Below are 25,307 nucleotides of genomic sequence, written 5' to 3'. Positions count from 1 at the left end.
AATCTTGGTAACATCTGAGTAAAAAATAAGCATTAGAATTTCTTACAGATTGTATGAATTTTAATTATGCAGTCTGTTGGACATAGTTTATTTTATCATCACCATTAAGTATCTTTTATTTGTTATGAAATTAAAGATAGGAATCTTTTTGTAAGCCAGGTGTTGTGGTGCACGCCTATAATCCCAGCGGTCAGAGGAAGATCACAAGTTCAAGACCAGCCTCAGAAACTTAGAGAGGCTCTGAGCAAGTTGGCAAGACCCTGTTTAAATAAAAAATAAAACAGGCTGGGGATATGGCTCAGTTGTTAAGTGCCCTTGGGTTCAATCCCTGGTACCCCTGCAAAAAAATTTTTTTTTTATTTTTTAATAAAAAATATGTAATGTGTTTCTCCTAGACTTATAGCTTTTAAATAATACAGTTGTTTCTAGATCACTTTAACATGTTACTAAAAATTTAGAGGTCCTCAAAGACCTTATTTTAAAAATAAAACTATAGGACTTGAAGAGATTAGAAGTGGTCTTGTAAAAATGTAAAAGAATACTGCAGATGTAGATCTGAGTATAAAAGTTTTTTCTGCAAATATGTGTCTTTTCTGAATATTTAGGATACTACTTTGCACTAAAATATCTAGGCTTGTCTCTTAAGAATTTATACAGGTACTGGATGTTCATTGAATAGAGAGACTTGGGTTTCTTAAGAAGTTACTTAAAATTTTCTTTCTTAGTTCTCTCTTCTTTAAATGGAAACATTTGAATTGACACACACAGTTGCTGGGAAGATTAAATGAATAGTCCTGAAATACAATATTAAGTAAGAGTTTGTTTTTTTAAGAAAAAGGACATCAAGAATAGAAAATAAGGAGAAGAAATATTAACGGATTATATTGTACATACTGTAATATTTCCACATGGAACTTATTGTGAATGTCAATATTAGTAAATATCCTTTAATAACTTGTTTAATGCTTGTATAGTAATCAGTTATTCATTCTTTGTTTTTATTGAGTACTCACTTTACACCAGGTATTAGGTACATAAGAGGCAACAATTAAAAAAAATGCCTGCTTATAGTGTAGTGTAGAAGACCAACAATCAATTGATGTTAGAGAAAAAATAGGGTGCTAAGTGAGTCCATAGGGGCTGTACCTAACTCAAATAATGGTGATTAGAGAAGCTTGTTGGAGAATAAAGCAGAGGAAGTTTGTTCTAGGCAGAAGAAATGGCATATTTAGAGGCAAGAAAGTTGGTACAGAGAGGAGCTGACTTCTTAGTCTTCTGTCTTAGAACTAACCATAGACCATAGGAAATCTATGGTAATTAGTAGCTCCTGACCGGGCATCAGAGTTCATATTCTCTTTCTAGGCAAGCACTATCATCCAGAAGCTTTGAGAACCAGAGTTGAACTCTATATGAACTTGTTAGGAAAAGTGTTGAAGACATAGGGCTAAAAGAAATTTAAAAATACCATGTCCTTGGTTGACAAAAAGATGTAAAATGAAATTTAAAGTCTGAATAAGGTACCAATTCAGTAAGCGCAAGGAGAAAGGCATTATTATCATGTAGAAGGCAATGGGATTTCAACCAAAGACTAAAACACTGAAGTTACATCCAAGCCCTTTGTGTATGTGTGCATGTGCACTCTATCATCACCAAACTACATACCTAGTCCTGTCCGAGCCTATTGCAAAAGGGAGATCAGAAGCAGAGACTGTCTTGAGTCACTGAAATGCAGAGATGGAATTTACTTATCCTTTCTCTCCTTATCTTCCTCCCTTTCTCTGCAGCCTTCACTCTGTTTTTCGTTTGTGGCAATAGACTAGTTTGAATTTGAGAACAGAGCCTGCACCTTTTTGACTTCGTGTCCGTAGTGCCTGGAACATAGTGAGGACTTAATAAACTTATCTGCTGAATTCATAAGGGTTTTATCATCTCTTGCATTTTTTTTTAGTTGTTAATAGACTTTATTTATTTATATGCAGTGCTGAGAATAGAACCCAGTGCCTCACACATGCTAGGCAAGCTACCACTGAGCCAAAACCCCAACCCCTCTCTTGCATTTTTAAAAAAATATTTATTTTTTAGTTGTAGTTGGATACAATACCTTTATTTTATTTATTTTTACAGGGTGCTGAGGATTGATCCCAGGGCGTTGAACATGCTAGGCAAGCGCTCTACCTCTAAGCCATTACCCCAGCCCCTCTCTTGCATTTTTCAGAACCCTATTATGGTATCTTTAGTCTTTCCCTTTATTTATATTATAATTGTCAGGCTCAAACATACTCATGTCTATTCTGGATATTTTAAAAATTGTGTTTTCCTTTAGAATTCTCTGAAGTTAATTTTTTTAAAGAATTAACATATTTACTGTATTAACTCCTATTCCAAATGATCTCTGTTCATTTATTTATACTTTTAGGTCCTTTTGATAGTTTTGTTATTTTCTTCATATAGTTTATGCTATAATTTTATTAAGTTTATTCTTTGATGTTTTATAATTTTGTTATATGTAAAATACATTTACATTTTTAAAACACTAACATATATGAAAGTTACTAAATTTCATACATTTGTATTGAGCCACTCAGTTAGTTGCTAATAGTCTTTGAGTTGATCTCATGTATTCTTAGTAATTGACCCTGTCATAAGTAACAGTTTTTTTGTTTTTGTCATGTTGAATTGGCTAGAAGATGTGGAACAATATTGAGTTTATTGGTATTTCTTTTATCTCTGTCTTTAAAACATTTCCTCTAAGTTGTACTGATCAGTCATCCATTTCTTTTTGACCCTTCTTTTGGCTCTTAGATAGCCTTTTAGCTTTCTGCTTATCATTCTCTCACTTGCTCCCTCTTGTTAGCTGCCTTTTCTTCCATTTTCTATATGAACTTTTTAAAAACTTTTTAAAAACCAATATATTATCTGAAGGGTTCCAAAGTACTTGTTGATCTAATCTGGTGTTTTATTTGTGTTTTCTTCTTTTTCTTATCAGTCATCCAAAAAATCAAGATACTATTGTGGGTTTCATTTCAGGTGCCCTGATGCATGAGTTATCAAATGATGGTGCTCGTAGACAATTTGAATTTTATTTGGAAGAAATGATCCTCCCTCTCATGGTAGCTAGTGCTCAGAGTGGGGAACGAGAATGCCATATAGTGGTGCTTACAGATGACGATGTAGTTGATTGGGATGAGGAGTATCCACCACAGATGGGAGAAGAATATTCACAAAGTAAGTATTGTGGTATGCTTTCTTTCTCCTAAGTCAGCATTATATCTTTATCTTTTATAATATTAATCCAAGGGCAGGTTTTGTAAAGCAAATACATTGAACTCTTACCATATACCAGGGATCAGCAAACTAGCCTGTGGGTCAAATTCAGCCTGTTGCTTGTTTTTATAAATAAAGTTTATATGTGTTGCCTATGGCTGCTTTCATGCTATCATGGTAGAGTTGAGTAGCTGCAACAGAGACTGCATGGCTCGCAAAGCCCAAAGTATTTACTATCTGGCCCTATACAGAAAACTGTGCCTATCTGTCCTGGACAGAAGTAGTTTGCTCTTTGTGGATCATCTGAGGGTAACTAAATTCCAAATGTTCTGTTTTAAATATTCTGTGTTCCTGGAAGATACAGTGGCCCTTCAGAAGATTTTGTGGAACTGAGTTCTTCAGGTGTTTCTAACCAAAACAGCATATCTTGATCAACATTGACTTTTTTTCTTATTTTACTTATAAAGTTTGTGGTTAGAGTCATTCAGGTTTTTTTTTTTTTTTGTAAGTTTTTGTTGTTGTTTGTTTTGATGAGCTTAGTATTAGCTTTTTTGAGTATGTATAGATGGAGAAGAGTTGAAGAAATGGCTAACCTTCAAGAAGCTTAGTAAAATGGCCCAGCTCCTTGTTCTCTAGTCTGTTAACTCAGTAAGGGTTAGTTTAAATAAAAAGTACAAGATTATAGAAAGTACCAAAATCCTTAATCTCAGATTTTTCCATTGTACATACCCTTTTCTAAAAACAAGCTGACTCCAAATGGCATTCTTTCTTTCTTCTTTTTTTATGGGGGCTGAAAGGCTACTAGAAATTTAACCCAGGGGGAATTCACCTTTGAACTACATCCCTAGCCCTTTTTATTTTCATTTTGAAACAGGGTTTCACTAAGTTGTTTAGGGCCTCATTAAATTGCTAAGGCTGAACTTGAACTTGTAGTCTTCCTGTCTGGGCCTCCTCGGCTCAGACAGTATTACAGTGTAATATGTGGAACAAAAAATTGAACATAACAGATGAAAAATGAAAGATTACCAGAAATCAAAGAAATATGCAAAATTATTGCTATTAGAAAAGAGGTATGAACAAACTTATTTATAGTTTTAGTTTTCAAGAAATTGACTCTAAGAAGAGTAGAGCCAGCTATAGAACACATAAATGACATTATACAGATAAAGAAATTAAAATAGAACTGGCCTTTTCTTTTCCATTGTTAAACTTTCTATTTCAACATTTTTTTTGTTTTCCTGTATTTTTTTAAGCTTTGAAGCTTATAAGGACTGAAAACATTTTTACTTACTTTGTCTAAGTATATTTGATTTTGTGCCACCTGTGTTCTACCCTGAAGAAGATACATTTGAGGAGATAGAGATAGCCTTTCCAGCCTGATTCCTAAATGTAATTTTATCCTTTGTGAGATGTCAAAAAATCTTTATCTAAAAATAACAGTAATCTTAAGGATTTAGTAATAATCAACAGGTTTGTCCCATGAATAGAATTCATGTATGTATTTTCCTTTATTAGCTCTTAAACCAGCATGTTTGGTTTGTGAGTGTGTCTTTCTTCTTTTGATAAAACCTTTGCAGTTCACCTTTTAAGGGAGATAACTCCACCTGAAAGAGAGAAGGCGAGGAAGGTCCATCAGTCTAACTCCCTGAAGTTCCCAGCCCATTTGGAAGACTCAACATGTTGTCAGTGGAATGTCTGTCCTTTGCAAAACCAGTTTGCTCTAAACAGACTAACCTTGGCAGAACATGCTCGAATCTGCCACTTTTAACATCAGTATTAAGTGGGGCTATTCGCCTGAATGGAAAACAGTTTGTGGGGAGGGTCTTTGTCTTTTGGGGAATTATTAATAGTTGCTCAATCCATGAAATGTGAAATTTATCTGTTTTGTACTCTTTGACTAGGCATTTTTTTCCCTCTTCAGACTAGCCCTTGAAGGCATCTAGCAAAGTCCTTTACTTTGCCTACTCAATAATGATGTATGTATTGATATCTTCTTTTGGTTCTCTTATTTGAAACTTAGGGCAGATCCCATACCAATAACTGTGTATGTGATGTATCTTTCAGAAGGAGATTCTTCCTATGGATTGGGTTATCTTATTGGTTATCAAAGCTTTTCTTGTTTCCACTTATGTAGACATTTGCTTCTACATTAACTGTACTGAATGTTGTTCTGTCATGTTGGCTAGTCATGCTTTGGCATTAGTGCATCCAGTCTTTGGGTTTTTAGGGCTATCAGGCCTGTTTGATGATTAAGATAAATTTAAGTTCATTTCTAAGTATATTGATTTTTAACATAAAATATTTGTCTTTTTTTGTTTCCAGTTATTTATAGCACAAAATTATATAGATTTTTCAAGTACATTGAAAACAGAGATGTGGCCAAATCAGTTTTAAAGGAGAGGGGTCTTAAGAAGATTAGATTGGGAATTGAAGGTAAGTCATTTTCATTATTTCATATTAATTTTTTTTTAAATTGTATCCTGTTTAGAATATAGTCTGAATAGTTTAAGAAAAAATTCAGCAAATAATTACAGATTGCTATGGAAAGAGATAACAGAACTACATAACTTTCTTCCAAGAAGACCAATAGAAGGCCATTAGATATTATTCATATGATTACCTAGTGATAGAGTGATATGATTTTTCTTTTCTGCCACAGTGTGTTCTAATTCACTTTTGAAAAAGTGAATTTGACAAATCCATGTGGTGTGTGTGGGCATGCATGTGTGTACATTCCCATAACATCAATAGGGTTGCTTATCTAGTGGTGATCCTTGAAGCCAAATAGAATTAAAAACCACTTTTGAAAATTTATTTAGAAACAGTAATACTAGTAGCTTACTGTCATCTTAAGGTATAATAGCTTATTTTTAAGTTAAATGCAAATTACAAAACTTCTTTCATTTTATTTAAATGTGTTTATATATCTTTTTATTTTATGGTTTAAGTGAATTTTTCCATATGCCTTATCAGATACTGCTTTTATTTGAAATATCCTTATTAAGAACAAATATCTTTCTTGTCATAACAAGATGTAGTCTAAATAGAAAAAAGTACTCCAGAATGAGATTACTTATGTTCAAATCCCATGATTTAATTGCTATATGATCTTGGCTAATGCATTAAACTCTGTGTCTCAATTTCTTCATCTAAATTGGGAGCATTAGTATATACCCTTAAGTTTATTGTAAGGGTGAAATGAGTTAATACAAGTAGTACCTAAAACAGTAACTGGAATGAGGTAAATTCACAATGTGTTTGTAATATACTAGTATTGATTAAGGACCTGATTGAGCTGCTGGAAATCACAGTAATGGGATGCTGAGATATGTGGAAAGAATGATGGAAACAGGAATTTTGTGGGAAGGGGAGGATACTTGGGCTTAAAAAGCAGTAGAATTGCTGAAAGTGATTCACTCATGCTTGTCTTCATCTGTCATTTTGCACTTAGCTGCCTGGTGTCAGAGCTGGAGAGAAGACAACTTAGAGCTACTTAATTCAGCTTAGGAGGAATAGGGAATGCCTCTCTGAGGAGGAGATATTTGAGCTGAGGCCTGTGACAAGCATAGTTGTAGGCAAAGAAAACAGCAAGTGCAAAAGTGTTGAGGTAGGAATGAGTGTAATGTATCTGAGGTGCAGCAACCACAAATATGACTCAAATAGTAAGTGAGGAAGAGCTTTGAAGAGATACAGTGGGTATGAATGTTGGTAGAAGTAATGTATGGTCAGAGGATACAAGTCTTGTGGGTCATAGTAAGTGTCTTAAGGCAAGGCTCCCAGCTTTTCTGAGTATCATTTTCTGTATCAGTGTAATGGGTCTAATATCCTGTATATTTTACAGGACTGTTGTGATGATCAAATGAGGTTTATTAGAAATGACCTTCTTCCCACTTTACTTTTACTTTTTGACTACTACTATTTATAATTTAGAACCGCTGAAACCTTCTTGGAAGCTTTGATGCTTTCATAGTGATGAAAGTGCTCCTTAGAACAATGTACCTTATAATAGTGTTTAGTCATGGGCTATGAGCTCTACGAGAGAAGTCTAGTTGCATATTGCACACCTATCATGTGGGCTAGTGCTTAGTGTGTAGGAGGGTCTCAGATAGTGAATAATTTATATAATAGCTACATGTAACTTAGATATTGAGAATGAGGACTTCTTTTTCTATCACAGTGGAAATTCACTTAAGAGTTTAGCTGGATAGTTGTAGGCAAAGAAAATAGTAAGTGCAAAAGTGTTGAGGTAGGAGTGAGCATAATGTACCTGAGGTGCTAAACCCTTAAGTGAATTTTCATGTAGTTATAAGGACCTAGTGGCAAGTATTATCATTAATCTTATTAAAATAAATTTAATAGTACATTATATGTGAAGATATTCCACTTATAAAAAATATTTTAGTATTTTTTTCTAAAAATAATTTATTTCACCCAACAAAATGAATAATAATTCCTTAGAACCAGTCTACATTATAGTTCCCCATTGGTTCCCCAAAATATCTTTTACAGCTGGTCTCTCCAAACCAGGATCTCATCCAGGACCACATCTTATAACTAACTGCTTGTTAAATCTCTCAATCTTAAATAGTTATTTATGGCACTGCTCTATTGAATAGTCTTAGACAATTGTCCCACTTTTGTATCTGTCCTACTTCTTCCTTTGATGTCCTCCATTTATTTCTCCCTCTTCTATAATTCCTATAAACTGTACATTAGATTTAAAGGCATACTTTAAATCTTTATTAAGTGATCAATAAAGTGACAGTCTGCGCCTTCTATTATAAGATTAAATTGATCCCTGGTGTGATATTATTTTGAGACTATAAGAATATTCAGCTCCCTGCTATTATCTAAAGGTTTAAATACTACTTGATAATTCATGCCTGAATCAGTAATTTTATTAGAGATTGCAAAATGATCATTTTCTAATTCTGTTGTTCCTTTTATGTTTGTTAGAATGGTATTCTTTGTAGAGCTTTCCCCTCTCGAATTAGGCTGTTTGGTTACACAACCATTATCTTTGTTTCTAAGAGGAAGAAACTGATGTTTGAAAGGTTAAATAATCTATTAAAGGTTCATTGAAAATAAATAACAGAGCTGGGACTTGAATCCAGGCCTCTGTGATTTGGAATCTGTGAATGGTTTTGAAATACTTTGTGAGATTGAATTTAAAAAAAAAATCAGTGTGCAACTCTTTTTGCCTGTGTACTATAACCTTGGATAAATTGGCCTTTACTGTGCCAAAACAGTAATTAAGCAGGCTTCCTTTCATAACTGCTTTTAGATCCAAAACATTCTTTTCTTTCCCAAATTAATGTGTAGACTACCAGCCATATTTTTCCATCAAGTCTCTAACTTTTTCATCTGAAGAAATAAGATATTTCTGGTACCAAAGAAAAAAATGCAGATTCTTTGTAAGTTAGCTATTTTGTTACCACCCTCCCAATTTACCTGCCTGCCTTCCTAATGACAAGTCCTTCACTCAAAAGAAGTCTGATTTTAGAATATTATATGTATTGACTTTCATGGGAGCATATTGGATTGGTGTATGAGACACGTGGGGAAGGTAGAACTTTAGTACCTAAGAAGGGATAATGGAATATAATGCTGAAAGGATATTTTTTAAATGTTCTTATTCCATAATAACCATATTCATATTTATGTTCAGATATTGCAATAGTCAAGGTTATCTAAGACCTGCTTAATTATAAGCAGGATTTGGGGTTTGGTGGATATTGTTAAACAAAGTATCTGGAGTGAGGGTGGAAAAGTATAAATAACCCTGCCTAGTCACTCTTCACATTACAGTTTAGTGAAAGGCACATCTTAGGAATTTGTTTTGTTTGTTTCACCCAAAAGGCAGTTCAGGGCTGCATGGGCTGCTGCTCCCTCCAGCAGACCTATTAGATATGGCCTTACTTCCATCATTAGGAATCTTTCCTGAACTCAGGAAAGCTTTCTTTCATCAGAGTACTCAACGGAGACTTTGAACAGGGTCTGAAATTTAAAGAAAAAACTCTATAAAGTAATATTATTGAAGTATAGTTACCTTAGAATATAGGAAGTTCATGACTGAGTAATGAAGTCTATACTTAGATGAGATTATGAATTATTCTACCTTCTGCATTCTGAGCAGGAATAGCAAGACACAAGTAGGCTTGGCTCATCTCACTGAAAGTTCAGCTATATATAGAAGTCCTGGTTTCCTAGTCTTGTTCTGGAGCAGAAATTTGTTCTCTGTAAGATTTAACAAACTGGGCCGGGGTTGTGGCTTTGTAATAGAGCACTTCCCTTGCATGTGTGAGGCACTGGATTTAATTCTGAGCACCACATATGAATAAATGAATAAAATAAAGGTCCATCATCAACAACAATGAGAGATTTAACAAACTAATAAAACCTTGAATAAAAATCTTCTCTTTGTTCAATAAAAAGTATATGAGGGGTGGGTGTGTAGAACAGCAGTATAGCGCTTGGGGGGCCAAGAGGGAACCAGCTGCAGTAAATTATGTGTAAAAGCACCAAAGTATATTCAGGGAAAAGTGTAGAGTTTAATATGGCCAGTGCATTTAAGAGTTCTAGGGTGAAATTAAATAGGTTGGAATCAGATTGTAAAAACCTTGTATACTATGCTAAGGAGTGTGGAATTCCCCTTGAAACATAAGGAAACCATTGGTAGATTTTAAGCAAGGATGCAATGTGATTACATTTGTGTGTAGAGGTGATTCTGTGTGCAGGACAGTGAATACAATGAGATTGGAATTTATTTCTAATAGTCCAGGAGAAATCAAGGACAAGGGACTGGAGTTGGAAACATTTCTGATCTATGCTTTAGATGATGGTAGAATGAAAGCATGAAACAAAGAAGACATTCTGCAGATCTTTAGGTTTTTAGCTTTATTTACTACTCTGCTATATAAGGCCTTTTTCTTTTTCTTTTCTCTCTGATACTAACTATAGTCTGACTTTGATCCATGGGCCAAATGTAGCCCATTACCTGTTTGTAATTTTTTAAAGTTTTATTGGAACCATTTGTGTATTCTTTATGCTGATTTTACTTCATAGTGATAGAGTTGAGCAGTTTCAATGGAAAACATGTCTGAAATATGACTCTTGACATTTACTGCTAGAGCCCAAGATCTGCTCCAGATTATATACCATTGTACTAGAGATCCATCTCCTTCATAGTCCCACTTTAACAATGTTTTTGGTGGTTGATTTATTGAATACCTGAAAGAATGGTAGAAAGCTTTGGGAATTACATCAATAGGACTTTAGTTTCTGGCTGTTGAATCAAATGGCTAGATGGATGGAATATTGGTTTCCCTTGTTTTAATTTCCATTTGTTCAGAATCTGTGCCAAATACGCTCTCATAGGCTATACTGGATGAGAAATTTTGTGTGTGTGTGTGTGTGTGTGTGTGTGTGTGTGTGTGTGTGTGTATCCTCAGTTTTAAAACCTTTCTTTCCTCCAGGTTATCCTACCTACAAAGAAAAAGTAAAGAAAAGACCTGGGGGCCGCCCAGAAGTTATTTACAACTATGTCCAAAGACCCTTTATCCGAATGTCATGGGAGAAGGAAGAAGGAAAGAGCCGACATGTAGACTTTCAGTGTGTAAAGAGTAAATCTATCACCAACTTGGCAGCAGCTGCCGCAGACATTCCCCAGGACCAGCTGGTTGTCATGCATCCAACTCCGCAAGTGGATGAGTTGGATATCCTTCCCATTCACCCCCCTTCTGGCAACAATGACCTCGATCCTGATGCACAGAATCCAATGCTGTGATGCTGATGTTCCTTAAAACCATAGCATGCTACTCTTCACAGTGACGTTGTACTCTCCTCATTCTGCACTGCAAGGCTACTCTTCATTGTGAGATGCACATAACGTTTTAGGACATTGCAGTGTAGGCTTTTTTAAAGACCAAAGGTAGCTGAATGGTTTTTTAAATGAGTACAACTCTAGCATCCTGAGGTTCCAGTTGTATAAATGTATTTGTTTACCAGTAGGTTTGTGAAATTGGTTCTTTGTATGGGGGACAGTCCTTTTTCACACATCTAGATCTTTTCAGAAGTGGTGGAAATTGGCAGCTGGGGTACTTTCAGTCTAGATTGATGTTCATCACACCCCAGATAAAATGCAGAATATTATATGGTTGCACTTTATAAATGGTGGTTAAATGGAACTGTTCAAGCCATTTTATAGTTACGATGCACAGTGTAACGTAAATAAGTGCTTCTATCAGAGTATTCCTTCAGTAAAATGTGTATAGTTTGTTGCCCTGGATGAGCAAAAAAGTATTTGTCTTGGGCTTATTTGAATGATTAGGATGAGATTCAATGCTCATATCTTATCAGTTCACTTACCTCCAGTGCCGTTTCACCTGTTTAGAGTGAGTCACATGCAGGGAGTGTGAACATCAGAGGTGGTTTATTATCCAGTCTGCCTTACCCTTAATATGTTCACAGATATTTATTTACTAATGCTTTCTTTTCTTAAGAGTTATGGGATAGGAAAATGAAGTGTTTGGGACTGGGGATGTGGCTCAAGCGGTAGCGCGCTCGCCTGGCATGCGTGCGACCTGGGTTCGATCCTCAGCACCACATACCAACAAAGATGTTGTGTCCGCCGAGAACTAAAAAATAAATATTAAAAATTCTCTCTCTCCTCTCTCACTCTCTCTTAAAAAAAAAAAAAAAAAGAAATGGCATTTGCTCCTGAGTTACTTTAAAAAAAAAGAAAAGAAAATGAAGTGTTTGCTCTTCATTTACTAAATGATTGTAAACTCAAGTTTTTCATCAAAATAAAATTCCATTGTTTTAATGTTTCTGACCAAATTTATAAACACCTTGACCAGATTTTTAGTCTCATAATTCATGTTTGTCTGTCTTATTGCTGTAAAAGTACAACTAGAAATCAAATAGTATTGCAAGGAATTCAATTTGGTATATGTGTGATGAGGTACTTAAATTTCCTACTAATTATAAAATATACTATAAATCCAAAGCAAAGTTAGAGCCGAAAAGAGCATTTTCTCATCCAACCTGGTATGAAAGGTGGATGACTTAGTAAGGCGTGTGGTAACTGGATTTCAGAGCCAGTTTCTGATACTAGTTAAATGCTTTTTCCTTTATGCTGTGCTGCTCTGTTCAAGAAGGAATCAGAACTATTTAGGTGGTTTGGTTCTGGAATCACTTAAATGTTTGAAGCCATATTACTGCAAGTAGGGGCAGCAGTGGAGAAGCTAGTTTGTTTACATGTGATCCTGAAATTCAGACAGAGGATTTGATATTTGTGTGTAAGCAGTAACACCTTTGTTCTCACTAAATAGAAATGGCCACAGTTTGGAAATTATTTTCATAATACATCTAAGCTAATAGCAAGGGGGAACTGTGTAAGTCCCAGAGTTGTTATGAAGATTAGAAAGGCATTGCAAATGTTAGTTTTTAAATATCCACTATTGGAATTAATGATACAGACCTGCAGCATGTAGGAATTTTTTTTCTTAATATTTGAAGTGGGAACAGTATTTATAGAACAAGGGAAACATTTATTAAAAATATTTAACTAATACATTATACTTTAACCCATATTTATAGTAAAGGATTCTTACAAGGAAGAATAAACAGCTTTATGATACAATTAGTATAAGAAATATCCACATGGGGGACTTCTTTGTAGTGTAAAAACACCATACATCTGAAATGACCATTTGCATATAAAAGCTACCAATGATGCTTCTGTGCACAATGATTAAAAAATTCAACACAAACAGAATCCAAAATATACAATTAATGCAAGCTATCCACAGCTAGCCCAATAATCAATGATGAGGAAACACTGGAGCAGGCTTAGTTCCACTTTGTCTGAAGTTACACATAGTAAGATTGACTTGTATCAATGGCTCTGAGATGGCTTTTATGAGATCAGTACATAAAAGCTGTTCTCTCCCTATCCAGTAAGCTTCACAGACTGTAAAACTCCACCAGTAATGCACTTTGATACTGTAGCTGTTGCCAAAGCAACATGTAGTGTTTACAGCGGCCATGGCAAGTCGCTAAAGTCAACAGGGCCGCCCAGCCCAGCATCTGCTTCCAGCAGGCTCATGATGACAGCCATTGCTGCTTCATCATTACTGGGACTACTTGATCCTTGGTCGTTGTCTATCATGTCTATGCCTATGTGGGGGTTTTCACCTGTGGAGATAAACACTAATCAGTGATTTTATAAATTCCAAAGTGTGTTTAGACTTAGTAAGCAATTTCTAAGCAACATTTAATTAGAAAATTATATTTAAAAGTAAGGTGAGAGAGGCTGCTTTGGGGCTCTATTGCCATAAGCATATATACATTCATACATTTATTCAGCTTTGCTGTTTATCAGAGGAAAGGACCAACTTTTTAGAAATGAGAGCAAAGTGCTTAAAATTACATAAATGTTAAAGATGTTTGCGTTCACCTCATTTTAATATTCTGATAACTAAGAGGAGAAGGGAAAGTTACAGACTGAATAGCAAATAGGAAAGGAGAACGTAGGAAAAAAGAGATCAAGAAGAGGATGCAATGGGAGAAATAATTGTTATTACTTAATGACTTATCACCCTGGTTCTTATTGATCATTCTTTAAGGCTTTACCTCTGAACCTCTTCCTCTGAAGATTGTGCCCCATATATGAGAAAAAAAAATATGTCTAGGCTGTTGCAGACATATGTAGATCCCCACCAAAATACAATCATTAAAGTCTACTTTGAATTATTTTAAACAAATTTTAAACATTTATTTTGTTCCTGTCAAATTTATCTAGAACTAGCTTCTCTTGTACAATCAGTTCTTAAAACATTATGTCAGGTGCATTGCAAGCTCATTGCAATAGAAGTGAATAATAATGCCACTTACCAAGAATAGAAGAACTATCAGAATATGGATAACCTGGGTTCTCTTGAGCCTGCCCTGGCAGTAGGCCACTGGAAGGAATGTCTGGAGTCCCTCCGTTTAAAATCTACAAACAAAAGGGTGGGTGGGGGGGACAGGGTGAGATTTTCCAATCTTAAGTTATCTTAAATTTATTTAATAATCTTAAAATTTCAGTAAGTATCATGTATTGATGTCATTAAGAAAATGAAACGTGTTGGAAAGAGGAAGGCAGGTGAGGGGAGAGAGCTTCCAATTGGTTCAGTTTCCTGTTGGAAACTGATTTCAAACAAGGAACTATGAGGAATAGTCCTAGTGAGAAAAAAAAGCTCTCCCTCACAGTATTCTTTGATCTGCATTTGATTCAGCCCCTCACAGGTGACTTAAGCTGAACAAAATTCCAACTATCAAGGATCATGCTGTCCACAATACTACTTTAAGGCCAAGGCCTAAACATCAGTGAGCCCAGCAGTATAGTTCCTCTGTAAGGGGAACAAGTGTTACCGAAGAAGAAATAATAGGGGTTATTAACAAGTTATGAAGAAACAGCTCTAAAGAGCCACAAATGAACAACAAAATACTAGAAGTAATCCTTTGATCATCCAGTATACTACAAGTGCCAACTCCAGTAACCTCTGGTTTATGTTCTTAAGATAGGCCACTGAGGAACACTATATTGCTCCCCAATAGTAGAACTCCTAATTCTGTCTCAAAATCCCTCTCCCCTCCCACCTCTTTCTCCTTGAGAATTATTTGGACAGGAGTGAGGGAACAATTTGTTAGCTGCTGGATTTCAGGAGAAGCAGTGACTTCAGGCCTTGCCAGTAGGGGGCATTACAGCTATTGCCACAGTTCAACTTTTGGCCTAGGGACCACTTTACCATGCTCTTTTTATCCCCTCCCCCCCTTACTAGGGATGAACTCATGACCTTGCACATACTAGCAAGCATTGAGCTACCCCCCAGCCCCTTTTAAATTTTGAGACAGGGTCTCCCTACATTGCCCAGGCTGGCCTCAAACTTAAGCTCTTCCTCCAGAGTGACTGGGATTATAGCCGTGCACCACCACCACACAGCACCTTTATACTCATAAAATTTATTGAGGACTCCAAAGAAGTTTTGCTTCTGTCGGCTGTATTTACCAATTTACTATATTTGCAATTAAGACTAACATTTTTAAATATGGCAAACCCGTTACATGAATAATTAATTTAATGAAAAATGACTTTTCCAAAATAATCAGTGAAAAAAAGTGTCATTTTTTTCATTTTTGCAAATCTAATGTCTGACTTGAGATTTTAACTGGATTTTCATATCTGCTTCTCCATTTAGTCTATTTGTAAATGTTATCTGATTGAAATATATGAAGGAAGTCCAGCCTCTCACCAGATAATTGGAAAAGGGATTTCAAGTACTTGTGTTCTTTGAAATTATAGCAACACTTGACATAAAGTATAAGTTTTTTAAACATTATAGTTGCACTATGGAATCTGAAACATCATCAGTTTTTTGTACTCAGTTATGTTAAGGTCCATTGATGCATCTGGGCACTTATCTTGAATAATTTTGAAATAGCTTGCATTGGTCATTTATAGGATATTGGTTTACAGTTATGCAGATCTTCCTAATGTTGACACATTTCATCACACAAAATGAAAATATCTACATTGTTAACACCATCCCATAAATTATGAAGTTGTTGTATCAAAGTAGCAGATACATGCTAACATTCCAGTTTTTGTTTGAAAGCTCGAATTTTATCAGTAGTAATAAATATTGTTAGTTGTTTTTCTTGAATTGAAAAATGTGCACTAAATATTAAAGTCCACATAACCAGAGTCTGCTGGAGTAGAACTGGTGTCCTGTGAAACAAACAGCTAGTTTAGTTCACAACTTAATTCCACAAATCTTTTTCTTGAGACAACTGTCACACTCAGTATGTAGCACAAGTGCTCTAAAGTAATGGTTTTCCCTTTCTCTGAGTACTGCCTCATTAAAGGACTTTCTTAAATGAAACTGGTTTTAAATTATTATTAGAAGTGTTTGATGGTGAAGAATACAAGGACTTCTGTAGTTTGGAGCCACTGCTCTGCTCTTTGCAAAAGCACCAGCAGCTTCACTCAGAATTACTTTGGCACTATAGTGTACATATGAATACAGTGCAGGAAAAAGGGTAATGTTTTAGCATTATTATAGAAATCACTTTGGCCCTACAGTCCCTTGAAAATGGCTAGGAAGGGCCACTTTTACTTTTCTGGATCTGCTGCACCATTTAATGCTGCTGTCATTTTTTACTTCATCTTGTTTAAGCTGCTTTTCTTCCAGGTCCTATTGCTGAGGACTCAAGAGAAAACATTCAAAATTTTTTCTCCCAGACCCATTTTTATAAGCCCAAAGACAAGGGGAAATTTTTATAAATGTCTGAAAAATGCTTTGGGCTTTATGGTACAAAATACAGCTTTGGATTACTGGTAGTTGCTGAAAAGAACCAAAAGTGACAAAACCTGAATTGTAGTTTGCGGCCCTACTTATTAAACAAATACCATAGATCCTGAGTTTTGTCTTCTGTAAAGTTGTGAGGATAGGATGAGAGAGTGAAAAGTTCTCTGAGTAACATTTAAGCATATACTAGAATGATAAGCTTTCAAATACAAGTAGTAGAATTCTTGTGGTCATTCTAAGAGTCAAGGGCTGAAAAGTTGAATTGAGAAGCAGGGACCATGAGACCACTCTAAGGAGATAGGGGAGAAGGACTAGGGGAACAATAGGAGAATAGTGCTAAGAATTCAACTGGCAAACAGTAGGTGGGAGGATCTAGCCCAGACTTCATTTATTGATGATATTTTCTGAGTCATTCCCAAGGACCAGGCACTTTTGCATATATTTTCTCATAATAGAACTTCATGTACAAAAATGCTAAATATTCTAATCAATAATAGTTCGTTACAAAGAAAATTAAAGCTAAAAGTTGTATACGGTTGCAACTAGCATGTGGCAAATCCAGGCTTCAAACCCTGGTATACTTTAACAATGCTTTTACTCATTTATTTGTTGACTTTCAACCCTAGGACGAGAGTGAAATTCCTTTTCAAATGTATATTCTTGCATAAGGTTCACATATAAAATAGAAGTAAAGCTGTCCTGGTAGATGCAGGAGTCCTGCCCTTGCCCTTTCTCCTTACCGTCTACCTCCACACTGATCCCACTTGGTAGTATCCTGAGCCTCTGAGGAGCCCAGTTGTAAAAACCCCTGCCTTGCTTTTCATATTTAATTTACGTATAGGTTCTACCTAAGTGAACTCCTGATTTAGTAGTGAAATGGGGAAATAAGACTTTATGTCCAAAGATGCTGGCCTCCAGGATAACCTATATGGACATAGGGCACTATGAATAGATTTATGACTTAACAATATGGCCCTGGTTTGTAAATTCTCTGGCAACAATGAAAACAGATGAGTGGTTTCCAAACCTCTGTATAGTGCTGACTTCAAAGCCAGCTTTTTATGAGCATTGGTGACTGATAAACTATCTATGCCCAATGCTGTCACAACACAGGAAACCTAGGTGGCAGATCCCCAAGTATGCTGCAGCTATAAACCCTGGCTTGATTTCCAAAGTGTTGCTGCTGCTATTTCCAGTCACTGCCCTAGATGCTAGTACTGTTTTCTCTTTTGAAAACTCCTGGAAGACAATGAGATACTTTCCTATCTGAGCTACTTACTTTCCTCATGGAAACTTTTGAATTGTCCCCTCAGCAAAATGGACTGAAAACCCCTCTTTCCTTAGAATGTTCTTTCTGCATTCCCATATTCACATAGAGTAAAGCCTTGGAGGATACCAGCAAGTCTCCCTAGCTCCACCAGCCTGCTTTGAAGCCAGCTACACAGATGCATGCACTTCCTGGGGGTGGAGGGAACAGTTAAACTTGCTTCAAAAATATTCAACTGCGATTCTATACTTTCACCCCAACATTTCAGAACTTGCACAGGAGGCCCTGTAGCCCAACCTTACCTTCTTGCCTCCTGGAGAGGAGGCATCAGGGGGAGGCGTACTTGTAATGTTCAATGGGCTGGAGCCACAGCTGGAAGGCGATGACCCTCTTATCCTGTCAGAGAAGAGTTGAGTTACATTTCCTTTTCTCTTTCCAGGGGAGGAGTGTTTTTCAGTGGGTAAGGGTGAGAAGGAAGATGAGGATATAGACTAGAGATTGGCAAACTTTTTCTGTAAGAGCCAAAGAGTAACTTTTAGGATCTGTGGGCCACATGGTCTGTCATGCTACTCCACTCTGCCATTGTGACTTGAGAGCCTCAGACAAAATATAAATGAGCACAGCTGTATTCCAATAAAACTTTATTTACAAAAACAGGTGATGAACTGGATTTGTTCTGCAGGCACCTGATTCAGAAGAGAGACTCCAAAATCAAGGATCTCAGTGACAAAGCCCTTGGATTCAGGTTGGTGAGTTTCTAGTAAGTGGCCCATTTTATTTCCTCACAGAATCCAGATGAGTTGAAGATCTTAGAAGTTTAACTTCCCACTTTGATATTATGAATGAGAATCCATAACAAATGATTTACTCTCTTTCCTATAAATATTGTTTAGCTAGTGCATGTGCTTAGGAAATGGAAGGTATCAGGATTGCTCAGCCAGACCTAGAAAGTAACCCAGTAGTAGAAATAGTAAAAGCAGCCCCTAAAGTAGCAGGTTAGGGAAAGTAGATAAGGGCCTTTCTTGGAATATCTCATCAGAGCAGGTTTATTATAGAAGGAAAGACTTAGAACTATAAATCTACATAAACTTGTCAGGCTGAAGGACCTCACGAAAGGGAGCCGGGGCTTGACACTAGAGCTGGAGAGTAGGGAATGTCATGGCAGCTGTGTTACCACCACCAGGCTCTCAATTCATCCTTGAATAGATGCAGCTTTTGGGTCACATAAGGACCACTCTCCACTGCCAGAAGTCTTGTGGCTCTTGGCCTGCACTGCCTACTTCTCTAGATTTGTGAGTGACAAGTTTTCTTTCTCTCCTGGATTAGAAGGCAGGATACAACTGCATATGTTCTCTCAGCACACACAGAAGGCTACTGATTGCTTACTGAAAAATTGCTGGGTGTCTCGCAACTTTGCGTGCTTATGACTATGAAACCACTATTTTCCCAGGTTCCCCATCTTAGAATTGCCTTTTCACCATTTCTTATTTCACCTTCAGCTTCGAGTCCTTAGAGTGTTGATTTCTTTATTGACTGCATCATCATTGTAGGGGAGGCCTCATCCTTAGGTTCACAGACATACCCACCTTCATCTCTCCCTATTCTAGGGGTACTTCCACAACACTTTGGACACCTGATTAGCATCCAATGGTGAGTGGGGTCTCCCATTTTTTTTTCCCCACAAAACTTCTTGGCATTATTTCTTAGGGTTTTTAACAGTCTCTCGTCATAATCTGTGGCTCCTCCTACACAACGCTGCCCAGTTAGGTTGCCTGGTCCTTGACCCTGAACCTGCTACTCATACACCCACTAAGGAGTGTGCATGGTTTTCTAGAGGGAATACCCACCCTCATTGCAAAACCAGACTAAGACCTTGTTCAGACCTTTCCTCCCTTGATTGCTTCAGCCCTTGCATTCTCTGCTTTTCCTGTTATAAAGAAAATAGACTTCTCAAAGATTAACCTCAAAGGTCCTTGAGGTTAAGGATTCTGATACTATTTTTAAATAGTCTCACACAAAGCATAGAATGTGTAGTAACTGGTCTGAACCTGATTATAATGCATACTACCCGTTCATTCCTTCCTGAGGCAAGAAACCAAACCCATCAATTCTGTGAGGCTGGAATAGAACTGAGCTACCCACAAGGATAGAGCCCCTGTATGGTCAACAGGAAAACCAGACCAGTCTAAGACAGAATCCAGTGGCAACAGAAAATATTAATCTTTTCCCCCTTTTTCCTATGATGATGTTCCATTAAGCTTACATTCCTAACTGGTTACCACCCTCTTGACTCCCCAGATCAGATGGACTTAACGGGAACTATTTATCTGCCTTTAAAAACAGTTTTAATTCACAGTTGTAGTGTAGTTACTATATGTCAGGCTGTGTCCCAGAGACTCCTGAGTTCCTTCACAATACTAAAGCAATTCATGGGAGACAGACTGTGCCTTCCTCTTATGGTTTCAGTCAACAGATGCCAGGTGGTTAAGTGACTCCCCTAAGCTCAGTCAGGTAGAGAGGCAGACCCAGGACACAACCCCTAGTGGTCTCCTTCCAAGCTCTTCATTCATATAGATAGGAAGTCTCCACTAAGAGACTTCTTGATCACTAGCTGATCTGTTTGACCAAGCAGATTTGTGTCTGGATGTCATGGGGAGCTGTTAAAGAGTCAAGGTTCTGGCTTACCCCACAGGTAGCTTGAAGAAATGGATGTTTTATTGCAGCCCAGCTCACTCTGCCAGTGCACAGCTCTGCTTCTGTCTTAGTAATGTATATCATCCTTATTAGGAAGTTCCTTGAGTCATATCAAAGTATTAGAAATGGAGCCTCCTCAAGAATCCCTTTTGGAGAGCTGGGGTTGTGGCTCAGTGGTAGAGCGCTTGCCTAGGATGTGTGAGGCACTGGGTTTGATTCTGAGCACCACATATAAATAAATGAATAAAGGTCCATCAACATGTACAATTTAAAAAAAAAATCCCCTTGGGTTCTGTCCTGTTTGGGTTTAGCTTCTTTATTTCTAAGAAATACCAAGATTTCTAAATCTTGGCACTATTGATATTTTGGTCTGGATTCATTTTCATTGAGGGTTAGTCAGGGTTGGGAGAAACAGCCTGTGTACTATAGGATATTTAGCAGTAACTTCCCATCCAATTATGACAACCAAAAATGTCTTCAGACATTATAAGACATTCCTTGTGGGGGAGATTCCCTGGGTTGAAAACCACTTGTTTGGGGGAGCAACCCGACAGTGTTTACTTGCCTGTGGATTTCCATGATTTCCTCAGCAATCATTCGACCTATTTTTCCTGCCCCAGCCCTGGTTCCCCCTGGAATCCCTGGAACAGTAGGATGAGTCCTCTTTGGGCCACCTACAACAAAGGAATCTGAGAGTGGGAAAGGGGAAAACTCAGGAAGAAGTACCACTATGAATTAAATTAAAATCAGTTCATCCCATGATGCACTCAAAGTTCAATATCAGGGTGGTGCTTTGTCAGGAATAGGTACTTTAGCAAGAAAGGCTTCAACTTCCATCCAGGACCAGAGGACTAAGGGTTGATATGGTGAAGTAGCTTATTCTCTTCATGTGCCCAATGTTTACCAAATACCAGTATGCTTTGTGCCAGGTTTGCAGAGATAAGACAGCATCCCCACCTTCAAGGAGTTCCCAGTCTAATGGAACTAGAGCAAAGTGTGTTAACTGACAAGTAAGCATGAGGGAGGTACCCAATCCAACCAGGCCATGTGGAGCTTTCCAGAAGAGGCTAGCTCTGAGCTGAATCTTCTGTTAAGTTAGCTTGGCAGAGAAGTGAGGAGGGGAAGTTATTCTAGGCATAGCAGCATGTGCAGGCACCCTGAGGCAGGACAGAATTTTGGAGTCTACTCCAAGGACTCGTGGATGACAACAAGGGTGTGAGATGAAACTGGTCCAGCAGGTACTCAGATCACGAGAGGCCTTGAAGCTGTACTGATGAATGAGGACCCTGGCAGAGGACAGTGTCCATAGGAGTACCAATGGGCTTTCACAAAAAAGGCACAAAAGTTATATTTGGAGTATTATAAGTCTACCATACAGAGGGTTAACTAGAGTTAGGTGTTGCTTTAAAACAGGGATACATTCTGAGAAATGCATCTTGAGGCAGTTTTGTCAATGTCCAGACTTACACAAAACCTAGACTAGTCTACCAAAAGCTGAGGCTACATGGCATACACAGGCTGTTCCTGCTAGGCCATACACCTGTACAGCATGTCCCTGCTGAATACTGTAGGCAATTCTAACACAGTGGAATTTGTGTATCCAAACAGGGTTGTGAGTAATGTGTTGTTCTAGACATTACAATGGTCATGACCTCACTAGGTGATTAGAATTTTTCACTTCCATTATGGTCTTATGGGACCACTGTTGTATATGTGGTCTGATGTTGATCAAAAATGCTGTTACTCTGCATGTGACTGTAGAGTGGAGGATGAGGTATGGGGACAGTGAAGTTGGAGTTAGGAAGTTATCGGCAGTAAACCAGGCAGCAGATGAGGTGAAAAAAAGGACAGAACTTCATTGTTTGGATACCAAGGGGAAGAGGCAAGATTCAGGGTTCTGGCTTAAACAACCTTTGTGGGGAGTGCAGAGAATCAGTTCAGGATATTCTGAATTCAGCTGCCTCAGCAACTCTGAGTAGATTTGTCTGGGAGCCAGTTGGAGAGAGAGTGTGAATTTCAGGGAAGAAACTGGGGCCAGAGCTGTGGGTGGGAGTTGTCAGTGGGGTGGTAGGAAGCTATGCAATGGTCCCAGGAAGGGCAAGTCCAGCGTGGAGAGCAGGTGCCAAGGCTGAGCCCTGAGGGTATGACAACACCCCAGTACCAATAGACACCTTCTTCCCAACCACAGGAACCAGTGACGGTTACCAAAGAGCACTTCACACCACTGCCACTGGGCAACAAAACAGGAGGAAAGCTCAAGAGCAGCAAGAAGATTGCTATTTCAAAGGTTTCCAGGGTCCAGGTAGCCTTAGGAAGTGCAACAATGAGTTCCCAGTATTCCAGGATCAACACAGAAAGTGAGATGACAGCATCTTTAGTACTGAGGGAAATCAGCACCTCATCCCCTCAAGGCCTCCCTGGTTCCACAGAAGTGACAGCAGGGGACCTTGAGTACTTGTAGGGAAAATATATGGCCACAGCAGCTTCTCACAGGAAACCCCAGTGCCCTGGCAGTATATAGTTACCTTCTCCAGAGGGCAGCATGCTGTCCATGCTGTGAGGGGACGTTGTGAGCTGCGGGAAGGTTGGATCCCCGCCTTCCAGGACGTTGGCTCTGTGAACATCCCAGCAATAAGGAAACGTGAGTCAGGCCTGCTCAGAACCGTGCACCTTTCACCTTGGCCAAGGTGTCCGGTGTCCACTCTGGACCTGGACAGGCCAGAAAATGAAGTGTGTGTCTGAGTAGCTGAACAGGTCTCCTCACTGTTTGATAGCATAATGGATAGCATCCCGGCCTTTGGCCTCACTCCTGCCTGGCCCTTCCTAAGCTGTGTGATGCAGTCCAGCAAGTGGCAACTGTAACAGTGCCACCTCTCCTGCCAGCCCCAGCCCTTCCTCACCTCTAACCATGGGGGGATAACTCAGGGAAGGAGGTATGGGGAGCAGGCCTTGCCAAAAGAGAGCTCCTCCTATCTCTTGCTCATCTAGCAAATGGAGCAGTTTCTGAGAGGGCCCTCCAGCTGCCAGTGCTCAGGCCTCCAGCTTGAGAGGCATGGACTCTGCTATCCAGAGTCACACCCCAGTGTAAGCTAGTACCTATGTGAGCATTTCAGGCATGGTCAGCCCCTACCTTCATAGCAGTATAAGTGGACACCCAGCATGCAGGACCTGTGGAATTCAAAGATTGACTGCTTTATCTGGAAGGAGAGATTGCTGCTTCCTAAAACATTTTCCACAAGTCAGGCCCTGCATGGTGTGAGGACTGAAGCTTGTCCTTTGTTAACAAACCTTTCTGCAATCTGCCCATCCTGAGGCTTCACAAAACATTAGCAAGGTGGCATTTAAAGGATGTGATGCTGGCTGCTGCCTGCACCCCTTTACCCAGGTAAGAATCTCAAGGCACCTCCCTTGGAAGCAAGGAGCTTTTGACATAGAAAAACACTTACAAAACAACAGTGTTGGTTGAGACGATGTATTCTACTTCCTTGGTCCAGGGGTTCATGAAACTGAACCATCGACTTCGTAGTGTGATGAAAGAACCATCTTTGATTTTAAACTTATAGCAATTAGTTGTAATCTTGTCTCTCGTCTGTAAAACTAAAAATGCAAAAAGCCATAAACAATATTTTCTTCAACCCAGCATATTAAACAGGACACCCAATACCAAATTAAAAAAGGGACTCGGGCTCGACACCATCACTTTAATAAGCCAAGAGAGCCAGTGGTCAACACTTCAGAGAACAGGTTGTTTCTGAGAGTCTCAGAGCCTTTCAACTTGCTCATCTATCACTCTTTTCCCAAAATCTCTGAAATTAAGGCTCTAGAGAATACTGGAATCAACTCTAATATGAACATCAACAAGTGAGAATGCACCATCCAAAAGATCCATTCTCATCATAAAGCCCTAGGGAGTACAGCACTTAGCTCAATTTTAGGAAAACCTTACTTGATAGAGGCCACTAACCTAGTCAAACCTCTTTCTTTTATGTAACAAATATGTCATGAGTACCTTTCCTACATAGGCACTAGAGAGCAGAGGCTATGACTTCTGCCCTCAAGAGAGGAAGTGAGCAAAGGCTACACAGAGGAATTGAAATCAGAGTCTTGAAGGGTGAATCCGTTTGCCAAGACGAGGAAGGAGGAAAAACACAGCAGGGCCTCTGGAGTGTCAGGGTCTGGTGGGCGCCTTCAAGAGGGGGAATGTAGCTGAGGTATGCCCCCCACAGGCATGGATGGGGAGTGGAGCTGGGGAGCTGGGTGGAGGCCAGAAGGTGGGAAGTCTTAACTTCAAATGCCTAACAAAGGCCTTTGAGCCTGAGTCTAAAGGCAAGAGGGTTTTAAGCAGCAATGTGTGACATTATTGGGCTCAAACTATCTGAGGATAAGTGGGGACAACTATGGAAAATGGATTGGAGGTGAGAAGGAAGAGGAGATGTGTTAGGAGTCTATCACAGGTCCTTAGGTGGGCACAAGTGCTTAAACCAGGGTCACAGCAGTGGGGGTGGTAAAAAGTAGTCTTTGGAAATGCATGTCTGAACTGAATGGACAGATCTGGTGGAGACAGTAAAGGAAGGAGTCAATGTTGGTTTCTCAGAAGGCCACACATATGGACACACCATTAGACAAGAGGGAAAACACAGGACACTATGCAGGCCTGCATGGAAAGGAACCAGATCCGTCAGGGCATACTAAATCTCTTCTGGATCTGTGTAAACCCTTCCAGAGACTGC

General features: G+C 38.5%; 2 protein-coding genes across 27 annotated transcripts in view; one reads left to right on the top strand and one right to left on the bottom strand.

Moving 5' to 3' along the window:
• BTBD10 (BTB domain containing 10) overlaps positions 1-11,788 on the top strand; it is a 64,005-nt gene extending 52,217 nt beyond the window's left edge. For 5 of the 7 annotated variants that reach the window (XM_081281683.1, XM_081281680.1, XM_081281684.1 and 2 more), the window contains 4 exons: positions 3,028-3,225; positions 4,842-4,946; positions 5,587-5,697; positions 10,740-11,788. In XM_081281683.1, coding sequence (XP_081137809.1) covers positions 3,028-3,225; positions 4,842-4,946; positions 5,587-5,697; positions 10,740-11,050 — 725 coding nt within the window. In that variant the 3' untranslated portion in view covers positions 11,051-11,788. Of the gene's footprint in view, positions 1-3,027; positions 3,226-4,841; positions 4,958-5,586; positions 5,698-10,739 lie in introns of all 7 variants that reach the window. The other 2 variants (XM_081281685.1, XM_081281682.1) reach the window with 2 other exon arrangements.
• A 1,006-nt stretch (positions 11,789-12,794) lies between these two features.
• BMAL1 (basic helix-loop-helix ARNT like 1) overlaps positions 12,795-25,307 on the bottom strand; it is a gene marked incomplete at its 5' end in the record, with an annotated part of 100,961 nt that continues 88,448 nt past the window's right edge. For 13 of the 20 annotated variants that reach the window (XM_081264217.1, XM_081264215.1, XM_081264213.1 and 10 more), the window contains 6 exons: positions 12,795-13,461; positions 14,161-14,263; positions 18,186-18,279; positions 21,143-21,266; positions 23,103-23,191; positions 24,024-24,174. In XM_081264217.1, coding sequence (XP_081120343.1) covers positions 13,301-13,461; positions 14,161-14,263; positions 18,186-18,279; positions 21,143-21,266; positions 23,103-23,191; positions 24,024-24,174 — 722 coding nt within the window. In that variant the 3' untranslated portion in view covers positions 12,795-13,300. The remainder of the gene's footprint in view (positions 13,462-14,160; positions 14,264-18,185; positions 18,280-21,142; positions 21,267-23,102; positions 23,192-24,023; positions 24,175-25,307) is intronic. The other 7 variants (XM_081264200.1, XM_081264199.1, XM_081264203.1 and 4 more) reach the window with 1 other exon arrangement.

The sequence above is a fragment of the Spermophilus citellus genome (assembly GCF_964194105.1).
Source record: "Spermophilus citellus genome assembly, chromosome: 2".
Lineage (NCBI taxonomy): Eukaryota > Metazoa > Chordata > Mammalia > Rodentia > Sciuridae > Spermophilus > Spermophilus citellus.
The sequence above is the reverse complement of the archived record's forward strand: the minus strand, read 5'-3'. Positions and strand labels throughout refer to the sequence as shown.